At 40.2% G+C, this 26,681-nt stretch overlaps 1 protein-coding gene across 1 annotated transcript; it reads left to right on the plus strand.

Annotated features, from left to right (window-relative positions):
* Nucleotides 1-765: 765 nt before the first annotated feature.
* Nucleotides 766-26,191, plus strand: SERPINB12 (serpin family B member 12). The gene is made up of 8 exons (XM_008979932.6): nucleotides 766-807; nucleotides 10,299-10,484; nucleotides 12,764-12,898; nucleotides 14,188-14,328; nucleotides 15,707-15,824; nucleotides 18,580-18,722; nucleotides 20,029-20,196; nucleotides 23,663-26,191. Exons 2-8 carry the CDS (start codon nucleotides 10,317-10,319, stop codon nucleotides 24,065-24,067), a joined length of 1,278 nt encoding a protein of 425 aa, XP_008978180.1. The 5' UTR covers nucleotides 766-807; nucleotides 10,299-10,316; the 3' UTR covers nucleotides 24,068-26,191.
* Nucleotides 26,192-26,681: the final 490 nt, after the last annotated feature.

Here is a 26,681-nt window from a genome sequence, read left to right on the forward strand (position 1 = left end):
TCAGATAATACTGTCTGATAACAAGTTAGAAAAGGAAGACAAAGGGCTCAATAGCACAACCAGGTCAGAGAGGAGTTTTCATTTTGTCCTTAAGTTATGTTGGTTTCTGGAGTTTCACTCTTCCTAGTTCTCTCTTAGTTGTTCCAAACTTTTTGCCCTGTCCACTGACCCTCATGTTTACAGTCAGTAACATAACAGGATTGCAGAGTGCTAGAACCAAAAGTAACATCAGAACATGCTTTGGCTAAATTTAAAATGTTTTGTGTTTTAAGTTGTAAAATATGTTTGTCAATAATAAAATAATTCTCATCTCTATGACACACCTGCTGCAGGAAAACAAAGACTTTGAAATAGCTTAAAACACATTTTGCAAATCCTATGTAATATCTTAGAAAATTTTAGAATAATATGAAAATTCAAATGTAAGAGATCATCCAAGACAAGGTGTATATGAAGTAAAATACATTTCTGCTTCATGTTCTTCTAGTATAGAAATTCGAATTGAAACATGTGAGCCAAGTATTGTTTTGAGGGCTCTATAAATCAGAAAGAGCAAAGAAAATATAAGCACATTAAGATAAATATTCAATTTAGCTGAAAGCATAGCATTTGTTTTAAAAAGCATACGCCACTTTTTTTCTTTTCTCTTCCCTTTAATCTATCAATGATGATTTTACTCTGGATTCCAAAATGGCATTGGAAAAATGCCATAGAGGGAGGGGCAAAGTTGATATATTTCCATTCCTGGCAGGGTGTGGATGGAAGCTTACCTGACTAGCTGTTAGCAGCAACTCTGAAGGAAAGAAGGTAAATGCTCGAATTGCCTGATAATTTTTAACAATAAACACTGCATAAAGAATAGAAACCCAAAAAAGATGTGATTAAAATAGAAGGACATAGTTTTAAAAATATTCAGTCAAATACTTAAGAAAAAGAGAGTTAGTTTTATGATTTTGGAATTTCTGCAGATGTGGCAGTCCTCACTGGGAGATATTAACATCTGTCACCTCTCTCAGCCCCAACCACCTGGTCAGATGTCTGATGTGTATGATTGAGTTTTAAAAAATGTAGATGTTTGAATAATTTTAAACTTTTGCACACTTGACACATTTATTTTATATTTTATGAATTGTTTCTGAAATATAAAATGGTATAATATTTAGAATATCTATATTTTAAACAATGTGAATTTAATTTCTTTTTTTACACCATAAGTTGGAAAACACTTTTGATGGTATCTTTCATAAATATTTCTTTGTTTTGAGATATTGGTTATTATTTAGTTTGCTATAACTTGGTTTGAATATGTATTACAGCAGAATAGCATCTATTTGTGTAAAGTTGGAATTTCATTATTGAGGTGTTAGTAGCTTTGTGGGAATTATAGAAATCATAAAACATGAAATATTTTTGGAGTATAAATATTTTTCTTCTTACTATATATAGGAAAAACGGTTTCATTCAGAATATTTTGGGTTGTTAGAACATCTATCTTGTCTAAACTTTTACATTTTTACTATAAGGGAAAATTGTAATAAATGAACTTTTTCTTATATAGTAAATGAACTTTTTCTTATATGGTAGTAAATGAACTTTTTCTTATATAGTAAAACATTAACAAAAAGCTGATTCTCTTATGCAGAATCTGTTTTAATTACAGCTGCCTGTAGAATATACAAAGTTAACATGAAAAGCTAAATAATTTTCTAGCATTTCAAATATTAGGATTATCCGCAATGAAAAATGGGTAGATTATAGCAAATCAATGCACAAATATGATGAAGTGTTCTCAAGTGCTGCCGTTGTGTTCTCTACTGATGGAATACAAGGATGAATTACAAACATTGAACCTACCTTCAAGACAGTTATACTTTGGAAGTAAAGGCAGCAGTATAAAAAAATAATTACCTTACAATGTGATAGAGGAGGTAAGGGAAACAAATGCTGTGTGGGTATTGTATACAGTGGCGACTAATTAACTCCTTAGAGGGAGAGTTTGGAGGAAAGTGGAGGGAGGTTTTACGTGAGTAATAAAGCCAGAGGGAAAGAAAACAAACAAAACAGATCATGTGTTGATGCCCCAAAAGCCATAAAAAAGGGGAAAAAAAACTTAAAAAAAATTTAAAATGTTATACATTTCAGATAATTAATATTTAAAATTATCTTCAAAGTTAACGTAAGTTAAAATCTTACAGGAAAGATTTTCTTTCTTGTAAAAAATTTAAAGTAGATGAAGTTTTAAAATTAAGTTGAAAATACATTACTTTCAAGGTTTTGAAGTGATAAAAGAGAGCACCAGAAAATATTGACAATTTTAAATAAAGAAGAGTAAAAACAATTCTATACTAACAATAATAGAAAATAAATACTTGGAAAATGTTAGAGGCAAAAATATGATAGTGTCTGTATTGATACAAAAGCGAATTTTTCTCTTTTTCTTCTAAGAACTGCTTATCATCTCCTATATAGCTATGGTCAGTAGGAGGTGACACTGGGGACAGTAAATGGGAGATACTGTAAGTCACTCCCAATTAGGCTAATGTTGTTTGCAATCTTGAAATCTCAATCTATATTTATGATACGTTTCCACAGATTTTAATGCAATTTGAGAAGGATTTTTTGAGTAAATTTTCAGTCTAGAGAAGCAACCTCCATAGAGATTGTAGGAATCTTTGGAGAGCAAACTGGAGCTTGAGATGCACCTTTCAGAGAGGGAGTTCAGGGCTGTCCTGAGATGGACTCTCAGTGCTAGGAGGTTCGTTCTACAACCTTCAGTCTTGGTAAGAGACTCAGTCAAGACACGGACCTGCTGGTGGCATCTGCATCCCATAGAGCCACATGGTGCTCACTCAGGGCATGGCCTTTGTGATCCCTAGTGCTATCTTCTCTGGAGGGTGACCTGGTATAGGAGGAAAGAGGGTGGCTTTGAAATCCGACTGAATGAACTGATTTGCATAACACCTGTGTCACATAGTAGTTGGTTGTACAATGAAGATTATTTCTAAATTACAGAATTTTTTAAAAAATAGAGACAATATTTGTGAAATGCCAGGCATATCACAAGCTCAAATTAAACAGTTGCTTTTAGCACTATAATGTCATTGTGGGTAGAGTTAGCACTAATTACTTAAGCTGAATGAATTTTTGGGGACCTTACTATTTTGAGAGATTATTTCAAGTCTGTTGGAAAATAATGATGATTGAAGCAAATTGCATACAAGTTTTTCAAGTTGTAGCTTACTACGAGGCAGCCTGTGTCAGCAATTGCCTTTAGACTCAATCAAACAGTAACTTGTTTGTATGGTGGATATTTTCCAGAGTAAACACCACGTATGGCCTGTGACTGCTTGGAAGCATTCCCTAAGTGCATCTGGAGCCAAAATTTTACTGTGAAAAATTTCTATTCAATTTTTCCATATACAGTACGCTTAGCTATTGTGTTAAACACAAACTTGCAATGACTTAAAATTAACTGCCATGTTTAGTAATACATCTACAACACATTTCAAAATTAAACTATATACATATATACCTCTACACACATATTAATACATAAGTGAGTGAGAAATAAGTGTAAGTTTAATGTGTAAACAACACTCCAATCAAGAAGGGAACCAGTACCAGCTTCCTAGAAGTCTCCTTCATGCCTAGTTTACATGGTGTCCTGGAGCCAGCTTATACCAGCTCATAAGAGCTAATTCTGCATAATGCTATGCGTCTTTTCCTAACTCTGGGTACAATGGTATTTTGTTGGCAGTTTGATCTTAGTGGGGCATTTACACCATAGAAATCAGCAAACATTATGAATCATGGATTTTTGTGTTTTGAGAGTCAGTTCACTAGTCTGCTACTGTCTCTACCTGTGGCTAACCACAGTTCTCCTCACCCATGCTCAAGGGTAGCCACTCTCTTGACTTCTAAAACCACAGATTAGTTTAGTCAGTTTTGGAACTTTATGTAAGTGGAATTATACAGCATGAAAGTTTTCATGTATGATTTCTTTTTCTTTTATTTTTGAGATGAAATTTCACTCTCGTTACCCAGGCTGGAGTGCAATGGTGCGATTTTGGCTCATTGCAACCTCTAACTCTCAGAGTCAAGTGATTTTCCTGCCTCAGCCTCCCAAGTAGCTGGGATTACAGGCATGCACCAGAATGCCCAGATAATTTTGTATTTTTAGTAGAAACAGGGTTTCACCATGTTGGTCAGTCTGCATGCATGATTTCTTTTACTCAACATTATATTATGATGTGATGTGAGATCCATGCTATTTGTTTATTCAGCTGATGATGGACATTTGTGTTGTTCCTGGGATTTGGCTATTATGAAAGTGTTGCTATGAAAATATTTGTAAACATTAAAAAAATTTCTCAAGGTGATTTTGCTATATACCTTTTGAGAAATCTCTCTTACAATTACGTTTTAGTATTACAATGTTTAGATCTCCACTTTTTCTATTTCTTGCTAAGTTGATCCTGTTTTGAATACAATGGATTTGGAATTTGTGGTTTAGTCATTACTGTTTTCAAATTAGTATCCATGTTAAAAGTGTTGCTAAAATGCCAGGGGTTTGGTCTATGTCCTGTTGCTCACTGCATGAAGAGGCAATCACTGAGACAACAAGTGTTGCCAGGGAAGAAGACTTTCATCAGATGATGTCAGCCAAAGAGATGGGAGACAAATCTCAGATCAGTCTCCCACAACTTACTAAAATTGGTGGTTTATATAGTGGGGAAGGAATGTGTATTTCCTATATATAGGAAAAAAAGAATTAGGGAGGGGAAAGAAAGCAATCAAGATGAGTGAGGGTTCTGTCATCTCTTTGCATGCTGTAATGTGAATTTCAGTTGCTTGATACTCTTGGAGAGGTCTGCAGATGGGTTTCCTGAGGAAGGAATTGAGATAAGACAAATGGAAGTTTCAAGCTTTAAGACCAAGAGGATCAATTTCTTTTTCTTTTTCTTTTTTTTCTTGAGACTGAGTCTTGCTCTGTCACAAGGCTGGAGTGCCATGGCATGATCTTAGCTCACTGCAACCTTTGCCTCTTGGGTTCAAGCAATTCTCCTGCCTCACCTCAGCCTCCCAAATAGCTGGGACTACAGGTGCGCACCACCACACCCAGCTAATTTTTATATTTTTAGTACAGACAGGGTTTCACCGTGTTGGCCATGATGGTCTTTGTCTCTTGACGTTGTGACCTCATGATCTGCCCTCCTTGGCCTCCCAAAGTGCTGGGATTACAGGAGTGAGCCACGGCACCTGGCCAGGAGATCAATTTCTATGTTTATTCATAAAGACCATAAACTCACTTCTATGGAACAATTAGGCTGGTTTCAAAGGGATTTTTGTTAAGGACAAGACAACTAACCTTAAATTTCTTTTTCTTTTTAATTGCAATAACATAACATAACATAACAACATAACATAACATAACATAATGACTTTTACTAATAGTCTGAGCTTATTTTTAATAAATGAAAAAAATGTTAAAAAGCTTAACAGTATTTTTAAAGTGCTATATTTTTAAGTTGCCTGTTTGAATCTGTGTTATTAGAATAATTACATCTTAATAAGTGCTTCCTACAAAATACCTTTCCCTTTCCTATTTCATTTTTGTAAATAAATATCTTACTCTTCTATGCTTCTTAAACTCTACTCCTGAAGCTGCAAATCCATTATCTGCTCTGTTAGGTCATAGATTCCAAAAGGCAGACTGTGTCTTGTTCAGCCCATTCTTCTATATATAGTGACTAACCCAGTGGGAGAACTTCATAATTAGGTTGGCCTCAGATTTAGGCAGTTTCTAATTAAAAAACCGATTCCCACCCTGCAAAAAACCACACAACCCCTCAGAAGGTGATTAGCAGATAACATTTTAATCAAGTCATTAAATGTTCATTATTTGCTATGTTTTAGACTTGTGTGTAAAGCCAGGAAAGATCTTCCTATTAAAAGTGCTTACATGTAGTCATACAACTTTAACAGCAACTGTCCAGCTGTTTGTTCGTTTGGTTTTTTTTTTTGGTTGTCTTCTGTTACTGTTGTTCTCTCAACTCCCTTGGAAGATGAGGCAGCATTAAAGCTGCATGCAACTGTAATGAAAGCTTAGAACCAAGTAACACTCAGAAAAGGGAATTGTTGCTGGGGGGAGAGCATCGCAGTACTCCTGGAAAGTAGTTGACAAAGCTTATAGAAGCTTGATGAAGAAATGGGCAGAGAGAGTGCTGGAGTGTTCTGCAGCCCACAGAGTAAGTGTAGTGCCAGAATTAGAATGGAATATGAAAAGCTGTGTGATCTAGGAGGAAGCAGCCCTGGGCATGAGATCTTAGCCCTGCTTTGCTTCTGGCTGGCCAGCTGCATGAGCTGCATGATTGTTGCAAGTCACTTCATCTCATCTGGCCTCAGTATTTTTATCTTGCGAAGTAGGGAGTTGGCCTGCATGAGTAGTCATGTCCTTTCTACAGCAGGAAAGACTCCGATCATTTAGTTCTGGGAGTGCTCATGCCAGAAAGAAACACCTACTACTCTGATGCCAGAAGGCGGGAGGGGTGAAGCCAAGGGATTAGCTGGAACATTTGAAGAGCCAGGCTGGGATCATTCAGTCTTTCTATCCAATCCCTTCTTTTTCTTCAATATAGTCAGGCTCTAGTCTTCTTTTAATAGTGATGGCCAAATGGCCAGAATGCCCTTTACCTTCTCCTCCTTTGACGCTAAAGATTTTGATCAAACATCAACCTAAGTTATACAACCAAGATTTAAAAAAATACTAGACTACATTTCATACAAAAGTTTATCATTAATCAAAAACCCATGAAATCCCCCCAACTCAGACCATCTTTAATTTATTGTTTTTCTTTTCTTTCTTGGTTGACTTGCTACTAGATGGGTAATGTGAGCCATATGTAGAGAAAATATGTTGGACATGAAGATGTTTACCAACATATGTAAGGGTAGCTTTCTGAGATGTGAGGCATTATTGAATTTCTGGACACATCCAGGACATCCATTACTCAAAAAACACCCACCAATTAGGGCAGAATGCTCCTGAAAAAACTCTGATGTTCTATGATTACCCTCAAATTAGTATACAAATACAAAATATGTCTCAAACCCCATTCACAGATGCAAGATGAGAACTGTGAGTCAGGTACAAACTTGGCAGAAGGAAAATGTAAGACTAAAATGGGCTATTAGCTGAGTAAGGAAGAGACATACCCACATATAGTAGGCATGTGTTTGATCACCTATAATCAGTTGAGGGGCAACTTAGAAATAATAGATACAGTAGAAAGAGTACTTCGTTTTGGGCCAAATATATGCGCTATTTGATTCTGCAGCTTTCTTTTCTGAAAAAAAGAGGAAATGATCATATTTACCTTGCAGACTTGTAGGATTAAAGGTTACATATGGAAGACACTTGGCACACATTAGACACATTTTTTAAAAAGTTACATAATGTTTTAAAAAGTTACATAATGTCCTTCCAAACCAGGACAATATTCAACCCCAGGTAATACAGAGAACACCACAAAGATATTCCTCAAGAAGAGCAACCCCAAGGCACATAATCGTTAGATTCACCAGGGTTGAAACGAAGGAGAAATTACTAAGGGCATCCAGAGAGAAAGGTCAGGTTAATTACAAAGGGAAACCTATTAGACTTACAGCAGATGTCTCAGCAGAAACTCTACAAACCAGAAGAGAGTGGGGGCCGACATTCAACATCCTTAAAGAACAGAACTTTCAGCCCAGAATTTCATATCCTGCCAAACTAAGCTTCACAATTGAAGGAAAAATAAAATATTTTATGAACAAGCAAGTACTCAGAGATTTTATTACCACTAGGCTGGCTTTACAAGAGCTTCTGAAAGAAGCATTATACTTAGAAAGGAAAAGCCAGTATTAGCCTTTCTAAAAATATACCAAAAAGTAAAGAGCATCAATATAAAGAAGAATTTACATCAACAAATGACTAAAATAGCCAGTTAACATCAAATGGCAGTAACCCTAAATTTAAGTTGACTAAATCCCTCAATCAAAAGATACAGCCAAAACCTAACGGTATGCTATATCCAGACCCATTTCACATCTAAAGATACACAAAGACTTAAAACAAAGGGATGGAGAAAGATTTACCAACCAAAGGAAGAGCAAAAATAAATAAATAAATAAAAAGCAGAAGTTACAATTCTCGCATCTGATAAAATACATTTCAAAGCAACAAAGATATAGTGGTAAAAGGATCAATGCAACAATAAGAGCTAACGATCCTAACACCCAGATACGTAAGACTCATAAAGAGATTTAGACTCAACAAGATAGAAAATTGATGAGGACAACCAGGGCTTGAACTCAGATCTGGAACCAGTAAACTTAATAAATATTTATAGAGCCCTCCACTTTAAATACACAAAATATACATTCTCCACCTTAAATACACAAAATATTGATCGGCCATTATTAATACCCATTTTTAGGATAAAGCTACATTCCCATTCTCTCTCCCTCTTTTTCTCCCTCTTTCTTCCTCTCCTTCACTCCTTTCTTTTTCTTTTTAAAAAAAGTTACATAATGTTATCTTTTTGAATTAGATTTTATAGGCAAAAAAGCCTATATTAACTGGGAAAAGTATTAAAACAAAGTACACCATTCCATTCAGTGCAGAGATATTTCTTTATGTTTACGGTGTGCTGTATCTGATGGTAAAAACACAAATAAGAGGATTTACATTTCTATGTTGGAAATACACAATATCCATAGGCAAAGAGACAAAAGAAAAGGCATTTACTTTGAGAGGAATAGGTCAATGGTGAGATCTACATACTCTCTTGATACTCTGGAATAGTTTGGGTGGGGAAGACAAGATACCTGTTCTTAGGAAAGTCACCGTCTTACTTGGTTCTATGCTGTCAAAGAGGACACTGAACCTGGTGATATGGTTTGGCTCTGTGTCCCCACTCAATTCTCCTCCCACATTGCAATCCCGTAATCCCCACATGTTGAGGGAGGGACCTGGTGGGAGGTGACTGGATCATGGGGGCAGTTTCCCCTTTCTGTTCTCATGATAGTGAGTTCTCACGAGATCTGATAGTTTTGTGAGTGTTCGGCAGTTCCTCCTTTTCTTCCTCTCTCTCCTACTGTCTGGTGAAGAAAGTACTTCCTGCTTCATCTCCTTCTGCCACAATTATAAGTTTCCTGAGATCTCCCTGGCCATGTGGAACTGTGAGCCAATTAAAACTCTTTTCTTTATAAATTGCCCAGTCTCTGGTATTTCTTTGTATAGTATGAAAATGGACTAGTATACTTGGTGACATCAAAACCCCCAGCATCATTCAAATTTACTATCTCTTGAACAATATGAATGACTGAGCAAAGTGCTTCAAGTTCTGTCGTTTGCATGTGGGATGAGTCAAACAGGGGTGAGAATGTTAACAAGGGGCCATGACCCATGGGAATTTGCTGGGCCTAACCTCAGTCACAGAGCAACAAAGGGAGAGTACAGGTAAAAGATGTAAGCAGAACCAGTCACAATCCGTGGAGAAGAACGAGATGGGATAATGTTTGCTTGGCTGCTAACTTGAGCATAAAGAGTGTTAGCCTTTGGCTCCATTTTACCTGAATACAGGCAGTTCCACTACAAAGTGTGTAGGATTGTGTCCCCTAAAAACATGGCTTGTCCTAATCACTCTACCTGTGAATATGACCTTGTTTGGAAATAGGGTCTTTGGAGATTAATCGAATTAGGAGAGGTTGTACTGGCTTAGGATGGGCCTTAAGTCAATGACTGCTGTCTTTAAAAGAAGAGGGAAACTTGGATAACACATGGAAGATAAAGACAAGAATGTGAAGATCGAGGCAGAGACTTGAGTGATTTGTCTACAAGTCAAGGAACATCAAAGTTTGCTGGCAACCACCAGAAGCTGAGAGAGAGGCATGAAACAGATTTTCCCTGAGAGTCTTGAAATGAACCACATCTGTCAACATCTTGATTTTGGAAGTCTGTCCCCTAGCATTGTGGGAAAATAAACTCCTGCTGTTTAAAACACTCAGTCTGTGGTAAGTTCTTATGGCAGCCCCAGAAAACAAATTCACACTACTACATGAAAATTGATCTCTGTCTATCACTATTAATATCAACACCAATATTTACATACAGGGATGATAAAGACTTTAGTTTTCCAGTTCTTAATAGCATACTGAATAATTACATGACTGTATTTCAGGTATATAAAACGAGAATTATTTGTTCACTTATTTTCTTTCAATCACCATATCTTTCTTCTTTTTTTTGGTTTTAGATTGTTATAAGTTTTACAATGGACTCTCTTGTTGCAGCAAACACCAAATTTTGCTTTGATCTTTTCCAAGAGATAAGCAAAGGTGATCGTCATAAAAACGTATTTTTCTCTCCCCTGAGCCTCTCAGCTGCCCTTGGTATGGTCCGCCTGGGGGCTAGAAATGACAGTGCACATCAGATTGATGAGGTACGTATCCACTAGGGTGCTACACAGGGTCCTAAACTCTGGGTCCATACTCAAAAGTCAGACACTAATCCCACTCAGGCAAGCCAAGGGGCTTGCAGCACCCTGGGCTTGGTCAGAACCCATTCCTGTCTCTGAGTCTTTATTTGTATTTCCCCCACCTTACTTCCTCTTCGATCCTACCATTCTTAAAGGCTCAGTTGAAGTTCTACCTTCTTTGGGGTGCTGCCCAACCTCACGTCTGGCAGCTTTTCTCATTTATCTCGATCTCTACCTCTGTATGCATGTCTGTCACTCTTTTACTCTATGATTACTAATGCCAATATTGCTAGCAATTTTTAGTTTGTGTATATGTCTTCTCCCTCACTCATTTCATTAAACACCATATATATATCCAGTGGCTAGAGGGCTTGGTGTCCTCCTGGACCCTTTCTTTCACTTTACACCACCTTTGTCAGAAAATCCTGTTGGCTTTTCTTTTGAAATATATCCATAATCCAGGCACTTCTCGCAGTCTCCCTGAGGTCTGAACCACCACCATCTTTTCTCACCCAGCTAGTGCAACAACCTCCTGATGGCCTTTCCTGCTCTCACTGGCAGTCTGTTCTTAGCACAGCAGCCCAAGAGCCTTTTTTAAAACCTGAGCCAGATTCTGTTTTCCATGTGTTCAAAAACCTGGATTTCTCATTTCACTCATGATAGAAGTTCAAGTTCTTACAATGGCCCACAAGGATCTTGGGAGCTGAATCCCAGATAAGCCCCATGACTCCATCTCTCACTCTTATCCCTCCTCACTGTGCTGTCACACCAGCCTCCTGGCTTCCTTGGGTAAGCCATGCCCATCCTATCTTGGGGCCTTTGCTCTGGGTCCCTTTGCCTGGTAGCTGACCTTAGCTCACTTTCTTCTTCAAGACTTTGATCAGTGTTTATCTCCTCCATGGGGTCTACTTTGACCTCCCAATCTAATGCTGCATCCTGACCTCTAACCCATAAGGGATCCTTGATACATTTTCAAGTAGCGTTTCTCACTATCTAACATACAGCATCCAGTAATTAGTTACTATGTGTCTTGATTTTTGCATGCCTCCTCCACCAAGCATATTTGATGATAGTTGCTTATCCCTAAACTTTAGGTTCTGGATACCATCAACATCAATAACCTCACGTGATCTGTGATTCCTTTCTGAGTATGCCCTAGAGGGTTATAAGTCCTAGAACAGCACCTGGCTTACAGTAGGCATCTAATAAACATTTCTAGAAAAAAAAAATGAAGCTTATAGGACAAGTCCCCAAATAAGCTACAAGTTCCCGAGGTTGGCCTATGCTTCCTTAGATGTAGCACATGGCATAGGGATTATGTACAAATCAGGCTGTTTTCCCTGACTATGGAGCAGTGGAACTTATGGATTAAGGAAAAATGTGTTTCTGGGGTAATTCTTCTTTATTCATCTACTTAGATTTGGTGTATTCTTTTCTTTTTTCCCCCCAAGTTTTATTTATTTATTTTTTATCATACTTTAGATTCTGGAGTATATGTGCAGTGTGTTATTTTGTTATTCCATTATCAAAACTTCGTTTTAGAGTATGGTTTGCATCTTGCAGGGCAGAATTCAGATGTTCTCTCTCAGGCACTTGAGGGCACCTGCTGACCAACTGGGTCTGAGCAGTGCAGGATGTGACACCTGCCTCCTACCTTTCTACCAGGCTCTGGATAGCATGTCTCTTGCTGTCCTCTCTCCCTTGATTCATGGGAAACTCTAGATCAGCACTATCCCACACAGATGTAATGAGAACCATGTAGTCATTTAAACATTTTTAATAAGAAACAGGTGAGACTAATTTTAATAATAAATTGTACTTAACCTAGCATGTGCAAAATATCCTATCTGCATATAATCAATGTAACAATTTTAGTGAGCTCTTTTATTTTTTGTTTTTTCATACTATCTTCAAGATCTGGTGTGTATTTTGCACTTACAGTCAATTCAGATTGGTCATCGACGAAATGCTCCATAGCTACATTTAGCTTGTGGATCCCTCTATATTCTTACGGTTTGGTTGTATTTATTCATAAATGCTCTCCCAGAGTAGCAGTTGGTTCTTCATCTCCATTCCACCTCCCAACCCAAGGATAGAAGCACCCAGTTTCCTTTAAACTGTTGTTGATTGCTTTGCTTGACTATGTAATCATCGTTACTGTCTCATTATGAAAATGTTTCTGCAGTTATTCAGGCTTCCCTTCGTTCGTATTGTCTGAAAGACCCCATCCCATTGTCACGCAGGTGTTACACTTCAGTGAGTTTTCCCAGAATGAAAGCAAAGAACCTGACCCCTGTCTGAAAAGCAACAAACAAAACGTGCTGGCTGACAGCTCCCTGGAGGGGCAGAAAAAAGCGGCAGAACCTCTGGATCAGCAGGTGAGCTGCCGCTGTAAACTCTCGCCCTTCGTATTTACAGACTGCTTATTGTGGCCTTAGGATATTTGGCGATAGTTGCTTATCCCCTAACATTAGGTTCTGGATGCCATCAACAGCAATAACCCCATGTGATCTGTGATTCCTTTCTGAGTACGCATCTCGGATGTCCTTGGCTATGCTAGTTTCCTAAAGAGTAGGATTTGGTATCTTCTGCTTCTGATAAAGAAATCTAGATCATTACCCTGTCACTCATCTGCTTCTACAGGCCACAGGGCCCCAACACAGAGCATGGTAGAATATGAAAGGGTAAGGGGTAGGGTCATCTGTGGAATTCTTCCTGTCTCCAGCCACCTCTGCTTGTTCCATTTTGTGCTGAAATCTGTACTGACAGACAAAACTTTTATTGGCTGCCTCATCCCAGTAGGAGGAAAGATATTCTCCAGGTATATGACCCCCTACCTTAGAATGTTTAAGAGGAGGGTGGAGCGATGATTGTCTTTTTTTTTTCCACTGAGACAAAGTCTCACTCTGTCGCCCAGGCTGGAGGGCAATGATGCAATCTTGGCTCACTGCAACCCCTGCTTGCTAGGTTTAAGCAATTCTCCTGCTTCAGCCTCCAGAGTAGCTAAGATTACAGGCATGAGCCACTGTGCCTGGCCTCTTTTGTCTTTTTAAATACAAATAAAATCAGGAGACAGGCACAGTGGCTCATGCTTGTAACCCGAGCACTTTGGGAGGCCGATCCACAGGTGGATCACGAGGTCAAGAGATTGAGACCATCCTGGCCAACATGGCGAAACCCTGTCCTTACTAAAAATATAAAAATTAGCTGGGTGTGGTGGCACATGCCTGTGGTCCCAGTTACTCAGGAGACTGAGGCGGGAGAATCGCTTGAACCTGGGAGGCAGAGGTTGCAGTAAGCTGAGATTGTGCCACTGTACTCGAGCCTGGGCGATAGAGCAAGACTCAACAAAAAGAAAGAAAGAAAGAAAGAAAAAAAAAATCAGGGTATGTCAGTATGAAATATAGTGAGTGCTGCTGAGTTCCCCAGACATTTTTTCCTGGATAATCTTGATATAGATGCAGGAGCCATAGTCTTCCACTGGGACCACTTCTCGCCCTCCATTCCTACGTTCTTTCCAGCTCACTACCCCTGCATGGTAGCACAGACAACTGACATCTCACTGAGGAGCTCTATCTTGTTTCTGTACAAAACACCCATCCATTACTGGTGTTTAGCTCTTTCAATAGACGCAGTGAAGGTCACATTTTGTTTCTTCTTTCCTTAGGATGAGTCCTTAAACAATGAGAGCGGACTGCTTAGCTGCTACTTTGGGCAGCTTCTCTCCAAATTAGATAGGATCAAGACTGATTACACCCTGAGTATTGCCAACAGGCTTTATGGAGAGCGGGAATTCCCAATCCGTCAGGTGAGTTGCACATAAATGGTGACTAAAGCTACCCTGTAGCATACTATTTAAAAATCAGGGAGTCGCTGGGTTACTCACCTGCCATCTAGAACACAAACCTCTTTAACAGGATGATGTGCTGTGGACTGGTGAGGTGTCCAGGACCACCCTCTTTCAGTCCCACACTTTTGTTCTCTTCTTCCCAGTGTTCAACATGAGCAATTTATGAGGCCCATTGTGGGTGGAATAGAGGGAGTGGAGGAGGGCTGTGTGAGTAATGGAGCCTTTGGAGCACGTGTGGGCTTGGTAATAGCACCCTCTCTTGACTGTCTTCCCAGTCAAGGTGACTGGTTGCTGCACTTCTCTCTCCCTTATCTGTTGGGTTGCCCCCAAGATGTTTCTCTAGAATCTCCTTTTGTGCCAGGATCAGGCTACCCCCACAATGCAATTGTGTTCACTGTGCTCTTTTGAGAGTCGGGTGGCAGGAGAAGATGGCATTTGGCATTTGGAGCTGAAAGCACAGGACTCGCCTCTGTGGCTAAACAGCTTTGTACCTAGAACAAACTGTGTCTCCATCTGGGCTTCAGTTTCCTCTTGAATCACTGGAAGGAGCCATGTGCTAAACAATAAATGTGGGGAATATGACCAATGGCAAAGACGTGACATGGCTGGTTAGTGCAGGACTAGCCAGGGGTCGCACGGCTTCCTTTGGCTAAAATAAGTGTGTTCCCTTGCAATGAAAATAAGACTTTTCATACTGGGGTTTTAAAAACGAGTTTTTTAATGAGATATAAATTCACATGTTAAACAATTTACCTATTAAAAGTATATAAACCAATGAGCTTGCTATATTATGTTACCGACTTTTTCAAATTATGGTAAAATACATATAAAATTTACCATTTTAACCACGTTTATGTGTACATCTCAGTGGCATTAGTTACATTCAAAATGCTGCATAACGATCACCCTATATATTTCTGGAACTTTTTTTTTCATCACTCCAAACAGAAGCTCTGCAACTATTAAGCAGGTGGTGAATTCTTATAAACAGAAGCATTTTCCAGCCAAGTCTTTCAAGTTACCTGATATTTACCTTGTGATGGCTCCACAGATGGGTTGTTCAAATAAAAGGATATCCAGTAGGAAAGGCTTGTCTGGCTGTAAGTATAGACGGTTCATGAATAGTGTTTTATATCCTCATTTGTCACCATGGAAACCGACATGTCTCTGGCTAGTGTAAGACTGGGGATGGATAGACACTGTTAGGCCTGTCCGTGCGATGTGAAGTGACCAGGCTCATCCTTCTTGGGAGGCTTCTCAGGAGGGCCTTGCTCCTAACTACAAGCATCATTGCCTGATTTTATTGCACTGTTTCCCTTTTCTTCCAATTGAACAGGAATACTTAGATAGTGTGATTAAATTTTACCACACGACGATTGAAAGTGTTGATTTCCGAAAAAACGCTGAAAAATCCAGACAAGGGATTAACTTCTGGGTCGAAAGTCAATCCCAAGGTAAGAAAGCCCGAAAGTGTGGGAGGTGGTGCTGGTTTCTGTTTAAAAGAAAATCGGTCTGCCCAGCTTTGCAGATTGCTGGTCTGTTGCGGGCCAGAGGTTCGCATATGTGGACTATGTTCAAAGCACAGTTTGCAGAATGAGATACCGTCTCACACCAGTCAGAATGACTATTATTAAAAAGTTAAAAAACAACAGATTCTGGCAAGGCTGCAGAGAAAAGGGGAACACTTCTACACTATTGGTGGGATTGTAAATTAGCCATTGTGGAAAGCGGTTTGGAAATTTCTCAAAGAAGTGAAAACAAAGCTATCATTTGACCCAGCAATCACATTACTTGGTATATATCCAAAAAACATAGAACATTCTACCAAAAATACATATGCACTCATGTTAGTCACTACGTTATTCACAAAAGCAAAGACGTGGAGTTAACCTAAGTGCCCATCAATGGTGGACTGGGTAAAGAAAATGTGGTACATACATCCCACGGAATACTGCACAATCATAAAAAAGAATGAAATCATGTCCTTTGAGGTAATATGGATGGAAACGGAGGCCATAATCCTGTGAATTAACACAGGAACAGAAAAGCAAATAGTGCGTGTTCTCACTTATAAGTGGGAGCTAAACATTGAGGACACATGGGCATAAATATGGGAAGGAACAACGGACCCTGCAGATACTACCAGGGGCAGGGAGGGAAAGAGAGGATTGGGCTGAAAAAACTACCTGTTGGGTACTGTGCCTACTCCCTGAGTGCAATATACCCACATAAGAAGCCTGCACATGTACTCCCTGTATCTAAAATAACAGTTGAAATTTTAAAGAAACAGAACAAAAAAGCATGGTCTGAAAAGCATCCAACAGTTAAACTGCTTAGATATTGCTGTTATTTAATGTTGCTATTTTGGTCTCTGGTCTTACTGGTATTGGGTGGGAAAGAAGGGAGGAGACCAGCCTCACTGGTGCTGATTTTCTAGGTGGGGCTTAGAGAATGCTCCCTTCTGCCAGTGCCTGTGTGAATCTGAAAAACAGAATAAACTCTTTCCTGAAGGCATAAAGTTAGTGACCTGAAGGGTCAGCTCAGGCTGCTGGACACAGACTAGGCCCTTTTTTGATCACAGTTGTGGAGATGGCAGAGATGTTTGCGTGCAGTGAAAAGTTTGGAGCTCATGAGAGAGCGCGGGTAGTGCACTCACTGCCTCTCCTGCCTTCAGAGCGAGACTGTGACCCCAGGCTTTTGCACAAGTTCTGAGTGACTGGAGACCGGGAAAGGATAGCTGACTTATTTTAGGCTCTCTTCGGTACCAGTGGGACACTTTCTATCCCTCTCTTCCATTTGGTGACTTTCTCTCCCTGTCTGTTTTTCTCACACTGACTTTGGGATGGGATACCCCTGTGTGGCCTTTCCTTGGAAGAAGTCTCTAAATTCCAAAATTATTGCTTCTTTCTTCTTTCACATGCCACAAAAATGACCATCCCTTCAATGCTCTACTTAGCTGTCAAAAGGAAAGCAATTCATTAAAAAAAAAGTTCATATTAAGGCCTGGATATGTACTTTCCCCTTAGTGAGTTAACTCCTCCAGAGTATTTTTAAACATAGATGATTAAACATAGAGTAGAGCTCTTCTTGACATGGAAGATCTTTTCTTCTTAAGACATCTGCAGGCATTCAAGTAACTGGAGATTTGGCAGTTTGAGTCAGAAAAGGGTATACCCTGAAGATGGGCTATTGCCTGCTAGCTTGGGGCTTTTCAAGTTGGCCTTAGGGCTGTGGAAGGAGCCCTAGAGCTGACCCCAAAGGTGGAAGGCCTGAGGACCTCCTCCCACCAGTCTTACTGCTTGGCTGTGTGACTTCAGCTCTTCCTGGATGCAATGTATTCTTCTGTGAAGAGGGTATAACGACTCCTCCTTCTCACGATTAATGTGGGATGGAATGAGAAAGGGAATGTGAAAGTACCTATAAAATAGATTTCATGTCATGGCCTAGCACATTTATGTGTATTTTTGTTTATATGTGAGCACATATCTTATGCTATGTTGAGTGCTTGAGACAGGAAGTTTATATTGCGGTTCTTTGTTCTCAAGGGAGCTTATCATATTGTCAGATGACTGAATATATAATTTCAATGATAAACCATAGTATAAGATGTGTAATGACAAGTTCCAAACACAAGCAATACAAGGAATCAAAAAAGATTCCTTCTGTTACAGTGCTGTGATTGGACTCCTACCGGGTGGAGCGAGAGGGTCTCTCCCCTGCCCCATCACCCCCTCTCTTATGTCCATCCAGGACTATGAATTAATCTTCTTAGGTTAGTTCTTGAACAAGACACTCCCCAGTCTTGGGGGTCATAAGCTGCATTGAAAAATGTTACTGGCTGGGTGTGGTGGCTCATGCCTGTAATACCAGCACTCTGGGAGGCCAAGGGGGGCGAATCACCTGAGGTCAGGAGTTTAAGACCAGCCTGGCCAACATGGTGAAACACCGTCTCTACTAAAAATAAAAAAAAAAATTGGCCAGGCATGGTGGTGAGTGCCTGTAATCCCAGCTCCTTGGGAGGCTGAGGCAGGAGAATCATTGGAACCCGGAGGGTGGAGGTTGCAGTGATCCAGGATCACACCATTGCACTCCAGCCTGGGAGACAAGAGTGAAACTCTCTCTCTCAAAAAAAAAAAAAAAAAAAAATTATCTACATGAATACTTTTGATACAATTCATTCTCAGGATATTCTCTGGGATCTCTTTTTAGGTAAAATCAAGGAACTTTTCAGCAAGGACACTATTAATGCGGACACTGTGCTGGTACTGGTGAATGCTGTTTACTTCAAGGCCAAATGGGAAAAATATTTTGACTGTGAACACACAGTGGATGCACCCTTCTGTCTAAATGCGGTACTGTTTCAGGACTTACGGTTTTCTAGCTATCCAACTCATAATTTCCACTAGGCGATATGCATACTCAAAAAGTGACAGCTTACATTTACAATAAGAACACTTTTCATTGATAAGAACCCGTACCTGAATTTCACTGAGCATTTTTTGTGCCAAGTGCGTCCAGTACTGAATATTTTTCCATTTGTTATTTCATTTGTTCCCCCAAAGAGCATTATGAGATGGGTGTTATTATGATTTTCACTTAGGATTTGAGACATAAAATGGAAAGGCTAAGTTAGTTAGCCAGATTCATGCATTAGGATTCAATCTGTGAGCATTTGCCCAGAAATCTGTGTCCTAAGCTAGTAGATTTAGAACAGGAGGAAATGGAAAGGGTCGGGTCCCACCCACCCACTTGTCAGCCGGCTAGCTTATTATTGGAGATGCATTTTTCTCTCAAGTACTGAATATCCCCATCTGCAGATTGATGACCCCTCACCCCCCACCTTGATGTTATTGTGAGATTTAAGGTGCCTGGGTTTGTACCTTCCCTCTGAAGGAGCAAGTGTTGTTCTCCCTTAACCATGGCTCCCCTTGGCGCTCTGTGGCAGTGTCATCCAGGCCAGATGGCATGGGGTGGTGTGAGACCAGCAGGCTGGACTGGGGCAGGCCCTGCAGGGGGTCAGTTGGCAGGCCGTGGTTCTGCTGACTTAGCAGTGGCCATGCTTTGATGGTAAGTCTACCAATCATCATCTTGGAAGCTGAAGAACTGATTAAAAACATGAAAAGGGCCAGGCATGGGGGCTCACACATGTAATCCCAGTATTTTGGGAGGCTGAGGAGGAAGGATCACTTGAGACCAGGAGTTTGAGGCCAGCCTGGGCAACATAGAGAGAGCCTGTCTCTACAAAAAATGAAAGAAATTAGCCAGGTATGATGGTCTGTGCTTGTAGTCCCAGCTAGTCAGGAAGCTGAGGTGGGAGGATTACCTGAGCCCAGGAAAGTGAGGCTGCAGTGAGCTGCAGTGGCACCACTGCACTCCAGCCTATGTAACAGAGCAAGACCCTGCCTCAAAAACAAGCAAACACCCCTGCCTACCCACTCCACAACAGCAACGAAAAAGACACGGAAAGACAGCGTTGGCAAAGTAAGGCCCATGGATGAATGGGCAGACTTTTGTAGGCTGGATCCCTGGGGTGGCTCAGGACTGACTACTGGAGACCCTTCTCATCTTTAGAAATCCCTGTCCTCGGTGAGACTGGGGCCATATGAATTTGGGAGCTTCCCATAGCCCTCCTGTGACTTCCTACCTTGTCTACTGCAGAATGAAAAGAAGAATGTGAAGATGATGATGCAAAAAGGCCTCTATAGAATTGGCTTCATAGAGGAGCTGAAGGCACAGATCCTGGAAATGAGGTATACCAAGGGGAAGCTCAGCATGTTCGTGCTGCTGCCGTCCCACTCCGAAGATAACTTGAAGGGTCTGGAAGAGGTAATTCTTCATTTCTACATCTCTATAAATTATTTAACAATAGATCTTTAGAGAACAACATGGTTCTACCCTCTCCCAAGGAAATGCTGCATCTCACCTGTCAGAGACATCAAATAATATATAAGAATCTGAATTAGATTAGATATGTATTCCTCATTTGTTTAGAATTAAACAAATGCCAGAAATATTGGGATTGGAGTTTCTTCTTTAATCTCATAGCTCTCTGCAACTGTTTCAGCAAGACAAGGAATCTGGGTTCTAAGTAACTTGAGAAGTTTTCAAGCTTTTCCTTTTCTATGAATATCCTGACTTCTGGCCTCTTACTCATACCATTTTTCTATAGCTCAGTTAAAGACCCGTTGGCTGAATCCTGTTTCTGGGAACATGTACCTTGACAGAAGTATAGATAGTGGCAACAGAATAGATTGTTTGTGAGGTAGGAATTAATAAAGGCTGGAGAAGCTCAGCTACATATTGCCCAAGGGGGTAAAGAGATAAAAGAAAGAGACAAAGTGAGAGAGAAATACCAATACAGCAGGTATAGTAGTTAGAATGTCAATAACAACCGTTATTCAGAATTGCCACGTGCTATCACTGTGTTAAGTACTTTATATACATGATTTTTGTTAATGTTTGCAAGAACTTAATTGTATTATCTCTATTTTATGGAAGAGGAAATTTAACTTCAGGAAATTATGACTTGGCCACAGCACCCAATTAATAGACTGAGCTTTGCTGGGCTTTGAACACTTGTCTGTCAAACACCAAAGCATGCTGGGACCTGAGTTGTCCCATATCTTCTTTTAAAGAAGAAACATATTGGCTTGAAGTTTCAAATGAAATCAGACTATGCGATCGATCCAAGATGGCCGACCACTAACAGCTCAGGATCGTAGCTCCCAGTGAAAGCTCAGAGAACGAGACGACGCCACACTTTTAGACGAATTTTCGTCACTCACCGATCAGCCGATTCCCAGTGGAGGAGCCCCACGGGTCGCCAGCGCGACTCTTGTGGCCGCTGCAGCGGTTTTGCCAGCGTCTCGGCACAGCAGCTCTTCATGCAGAGCCAACGGGACTGCTTCCCCTACTGACGGGAGTTTGGAGCTCCGGGAAGTCAGAGCCGCTTGTTGCGGACTCAAGAGGGAAGCCAGACCAGAGATTCCCGGGCAGAAGAGCACCATCAGTCTTATTGCTGCTGTTTAGGCTGCCACAGTGGGTTGCTCGGATCCCAGCACTGGGAATCAATAAGTCGGACGTTGACTCAGAAACCTAATTAGAAAGGCGGGTCATCTACACTGAAGGGAAAAAAACAGCCTAAGAAGGCCGAGTATACTCAAAATCAGAACCCATCAGCAACGGAACAAGCCCTGATGGAAAAGGACTCATCAGCAACCGAACAAGCCCTGATGGAAAAGGACTCATCAGTAACGGAACAAGCCCTAATGGAAAAGGACTGTGTTTCATTATCTGAAGTAGGCTTTAAAAGGTGGATGATAAGAAACTTCTGGGAGTTAAAGGAACTTGTTCTAACCCAATGTAAAGAAACTAAGAACTTGGAAAAAAGGTTAGATGAAATGTTGAAAAGAATAGACAATATAGAGAGGAATACAAATGAACTTATGGAGTTGAAAAATACAACACGAGAACTTAGTGAAATACGTACAAGCTTAAACAGCTGAATGGATCAAGCAGAAGAAAGGGTATCAGAGGTCGAAGACCAACTTAATGAAACAAAACGACAAGACAAGAATAGAGAAAAAAGGATAAAAAGGAATGAGCAAAGTCTCCAAGCAATATGGGACTATGTGAAAAGACCTAATATACGCTTGATTGGTGTACCTGAATGTGACGGAGAGAATGAATTCAAGCTGGAAAATACTCTCCAGGACATTATCCAGGAAAATTTTCCTAATTTAGCAAAGCAGGACACTATTCAACCCCAGGCAATACAGAGAACACCACAAAGATATTCCTCAAGAAGACCAACCCCAAGGCACATAATCGTTAGATTCACCAAGATCGAAACGAAGGAGAAAATATTAAGGGCAGCCAGAGAGAAAGATCAAGTTACCCATAAAGGTAAGCCTATTAGGCTTACAGCAGATCTCTCAACGGAAACCCTACAAGCTAGAAGAGAGTGGGGGCCAATATTCAATATACTTAATCAACAGAACTTTCAGCCCAGAATTTCATATCCTGCCAATTTAAGCTTTACATTTGAAGGAAAAATAAAATCTTTTATGAACAAGCAAGTACTCAGAGATTTTATTACCACCAGGCCTGCTTTACAAGAACTTCTAAAAGAAGCAGAAAGGAACAACCAGTATGACCCTTTCTAAAAATACTCCAAAAAGTAAAGAGCATTAACATAAAGAAGAATTTTTATCAACGAAAGGACAAAATAGCCAGTTAATATCAAATGGCAGCAACCCTAAATTTAAATCGACCTAATCTCCCAATCAAAAGATACAGACAAAATCTAACGGTATATCCAAAGATATACATAGACTCAAAATAAAGGGTTGGAAAAAAAAAACATACCAACCAAATGGAGAGCAAAAATAACTAAATACAAAGCAGGAGTTGCAATTTTCACATTTGACAAAATAGATTTCAAAGCTACAAGGATACAAGGGTAAAAGGATTAGTGTAATAATAAGAGATCTTAACACCCAGATACGTAAGACCCATAATGAGATTTAGATTCAACGAGACAGAAAATTGATAACGATATCCGGGACTGGAGCTAAGATCCAGAACAAATAAACTCAATAGAGCTCTCCATTTTAAACACACAAAATATACATTATCCACAAAATCTAACGATATATCTAAAGATATACAAAGACTCAAAACAAGGGGATGGAAAAAAACTCACCAACCAAATGGAGAGCAAAAATAAATAAATAAAAAGCAGGAGTTGCAATTCTCACACTTAATAAAATAGATTTCAAAGCTACAAGGATGCAAGGGTAAAAGGATTAATGTAACAATAAGAGATCTTAACACCCAGATACATAAGACACATAATGAGATTTAGATTCAACGAGACAACAAATTGATAACGATATCCAGGACTTGAACTCAGAGCCAGAACAAATAAACACAATAGAGGTCTCCATTTTAAACACATAAAATATGCATTAACCACTTTAAACACTCAAAATATTGATCGGCCATTATTGAAACCCATTTTAGGAGTGAAGTAATATTCCTTTTTCCCTCTTTTTCTTTTTTTCCCCTTCTTTTTCTCTTTTTCCCTCAAAAAAAAAAAAAAAGAATTCATTGAATATGTGCTTCTACGAAAAAAAAAAAAAAAAAAAGAAATCAGACTATGCTCTGGCTTAGAGAAAGGCCTTGAAATTTGTCACTGACTACTGAAGTGGACTCAGTCACTTTGAAGTAATTGGGGGATTCTTTGTGCTCTCATAATCTGATCTTAAATATTATTTCTTTCCTCTTGTAGCTTGAAAGACAAATTACCTATGAAAAAATAGCGGCCTGGAGTAGCTCAGAAAACATGTCAGAAGAATCGGTGGTCCTATCCTTCCCCCAGTTCACCCTGGAAGACAGCTATGATCTCAATTCCATTTTACAAGACATGGGCATTACGGATATCTTTGATGAAACGAGGGCTGATTTTACTGGAATCTCTCCAAGTCCCAATTTGTACTTGTCAAAAATTATGCACAAAACTTTTGTGGAGGTGGATGAAAACGGCACCCAGGCAGCTGCAGCCACAGGGGCTGCTTTCGAGGGAAGGTCCTTATCATCTTGGGTGGAGTTTAATGCCAACCACCCTTTTCTGTTTTTCATTAGACACAACAAAACCCAAACCATTCTCTTTTATGGCAGGGTCTGCTCTCCCTAAAGTGGGCATGCTGGTCTAATACATTGGAGCTGGAGGAAAATATCAATACAGTCTTCCTCTGGCGTAACATGGGCACTTAAGTTTTTGGTAATATCTAAAACATCCCCTCCATCCTCCAGCCATCAGCCTGTGCTTATCTTGATCTTTCTGTCACCCTACAGCTTATTTTCTTCTGAGTCTGTTAGTATTGAAGGGCTGTTGTTCTCTACCCTAAACTTTCAAGCATATAAATTCACCCTCTGTGACCTGAAGGTCAGCACAATTCAGAACAGTACCTACCTCCTTTTGAAGGAATCCTAAAAGTTCAGGTCATTAGATCATTTCTAAGAGATGGCAAACTCAGAAGCCACTTTAACATGGCTGGCGAGAGGACATGTGTGACTGGAATGTGTTCGGAAACTTAGCTCTGTCTCTGGGGTGGTTATAGTCGTGGTCATCACTGGGCAAGATGCACTATTCTTCTCTGACACCCACTGCATGGAAGATGTCCTGTGAGGTCTTTTCATCTAGGAGAAGGTAGGGCTTGGGTGTATTTAACTGATAGCTCAAAGATGTATGCATGCCCCAACCAGCACTCATTTTGCATAGAGCAGGGGAATGATATTTGTCCTGTGATTTTGACACTGACCCAGGAAAGTGGCCAGTGGACATCAAGGAGGTTTGTCTCAGTTTTACTTATCAAGTCCCCCAACATTGTCATCAAACACTTCCCTCTGTCTCTCCTCCCCTTTACTCCAAGAATTCCCACCTGTGGCTAGTTACTCTTATGCACCCAGCACTGTCAGCGTGGAGAGGAGTGCTACTGTGGACTGCTGGTCTCCCTGCTACCCTCTCTTTGCCTTCTGGCCACATGGACTTCTGTGTCTTTCCGGAGGTCGCATGCCAGACCACACGGTGAGACCAGGCTTAAGCCTGGGCACGATATCCATAGAAACACTTGTTGGCTGGGCATGGTAGCTCACGCCTCTAATCCCGGCACTTCTTGGGAGGCCGAGTCAGGTGGATCACTTAAGTCCAGGAATTCAAGACCAGCCTGGGCAGCATATTGAAACCATGACTCTACAAAAAATAAAAAAATTAGCTGGGAACAGTGGTGTGCACCTGTAGTCCCAGCTACTTGGGAGGTTAAGGTGGGAAGATTGTTTGAGCCCTGGAGGCAGAGGCTGCAGTGAGTTGAGATGGTACCATTGCACTCCAGCCTGGATGACAGAGCAAGACCTTGCCTCAAGAAAAGCCAAAAAGCCAAAACAAAACCTGAAACCATTGTCAAGAAGGCCATTGGCCTCATCTCAAGCTCTAGTCTACTGAAGTCCTGACCCCTGAGTGTTCCTACTCATGGACTCAGGGCCTCTGTTCCCTGGTGTGGCCAACTGAATTCTTAATTTCTGCCTTACCTGAGTGTTCTGCCATGACCACCAACATGTCTGACTCACGTCTCTTTGGAGTCAGTCTCTTTCCTATTGAGGTGGACTTCAGGTCTTGCTTGTGGCTCAGTTTCCCTGGCCTGCCTTGTGGCTGTCCTCCTTCCAGCTGCCACCATGTCATTCAGCATGGCCACAGCAGTTTTCTGGGGAGCAGGTGAATCACACCTGCTCTTGTGCCAGCCTCCTCTCCCTTTTCTCGCATGCCCAGTGATTTCTTTGTGCTTTGAGAGACAAGTTTCATGTTCTCCATATAATCTTCTCATTGTTGAAGCTCACTTACAACCTAAAACAATTTGTTGTTGGTAATGTGAGGCAGTTTGAGGCAGTGCCTTTTCCAGAATGCATGTCCCATGGGTCAAATTTATTTCAGATATCCAAAAACTTCGTGTCCCCTGTGGTTCATTTTGGGGTTAATGTTTTGGGGGCCGTATCCGTGTCTGACTTGCCATCACTGTTGACACCGAGCTGGAAACCATGACCTGTATATAGGCCTGCAGTGTCAGGTAATTGTTTTGTTCTTGTTCTATTACTTGGTAAACACATTTTTTGGTTTATATTGGGATTTCTCATATTTTGAAGCATGAGAAGGAGAATGTACCTATTTAAAATAATGAGGAAAATTAAAAATCTTCAATCTTTATGTAAGTTAGTAAACATTCTTTACTAACCTTTGATTGACTAAAAAATTTCTTCTGCATGAATAAAGCATTTTTATTAGTTAAAATATATATGATGTGTTGACAACTGATTTTTTTAGGGATATAAATTTAACTTTAAAATTTTTCATCCAAAAATATAAAAATACATAATCCATGAAACTAACAATTCATCTCAGTTACAGAAAAAATGCATCTTACCCCAGCAATAATTTATCACAACTTTCCATCATAATTACATATGAAGGCATATAAAAAGGATGAAACTCACAATGCTAAAACTGAAGAGTGATAGCCAGCTGATCATCAGAATATAAAAGAAATTTCTGCCAACTACAAGTTTTTCTTTTTCTTTTTTTCTTTAGGATGGAATCTTTGTAAACAAAGTTGCTGGGAAGTTACACACACACATATACACGCACACTCACACACACACACAAAGATTGAGTCTTGCACTGTTGCCCAGGCTGGTGTGCAGTGGTGCAGTCTTGGTTCACTGCAACTGCTGCCTCCTGGATTCAAGTGATTCTCAAG

This window comes from Callithrix jacchus, chromosome 13 (genome assembly GCF_049354715.1).
Source record: "Callithrix jacchus isolate 240 chromosome 13, calJac240_pri, whole genome shotgun sequence".
NCBI lineage: Eukaryota > Metazoa > Chordata > Mammalia > Primates > Cebidae > Callithrix > Callithrix jacchus.

Coding starts and splice junctions, on each gene's coding strand:
- SERPINB12 (XM_008979932.6), top strand. CDS start 10,317: ATGGACTCTCTTGTTGCAGCAAACACCAAATTTTGCTTTGATCTTTTC. Junction 10,485..12,763: donor GTGCACATCAGATTGATGAG/GTACGTATCCAC, acceptor ATTGTCACGCAG/GTGTTACACTTCAGTGAGTT. Junction 12,899..14,187: donor CAGAACCTCTGGATCAGCAG/GTGAGCTGCCGC, acceptor TTCTTTCCTTAG/GATGAGTCCTTAAACAATGA.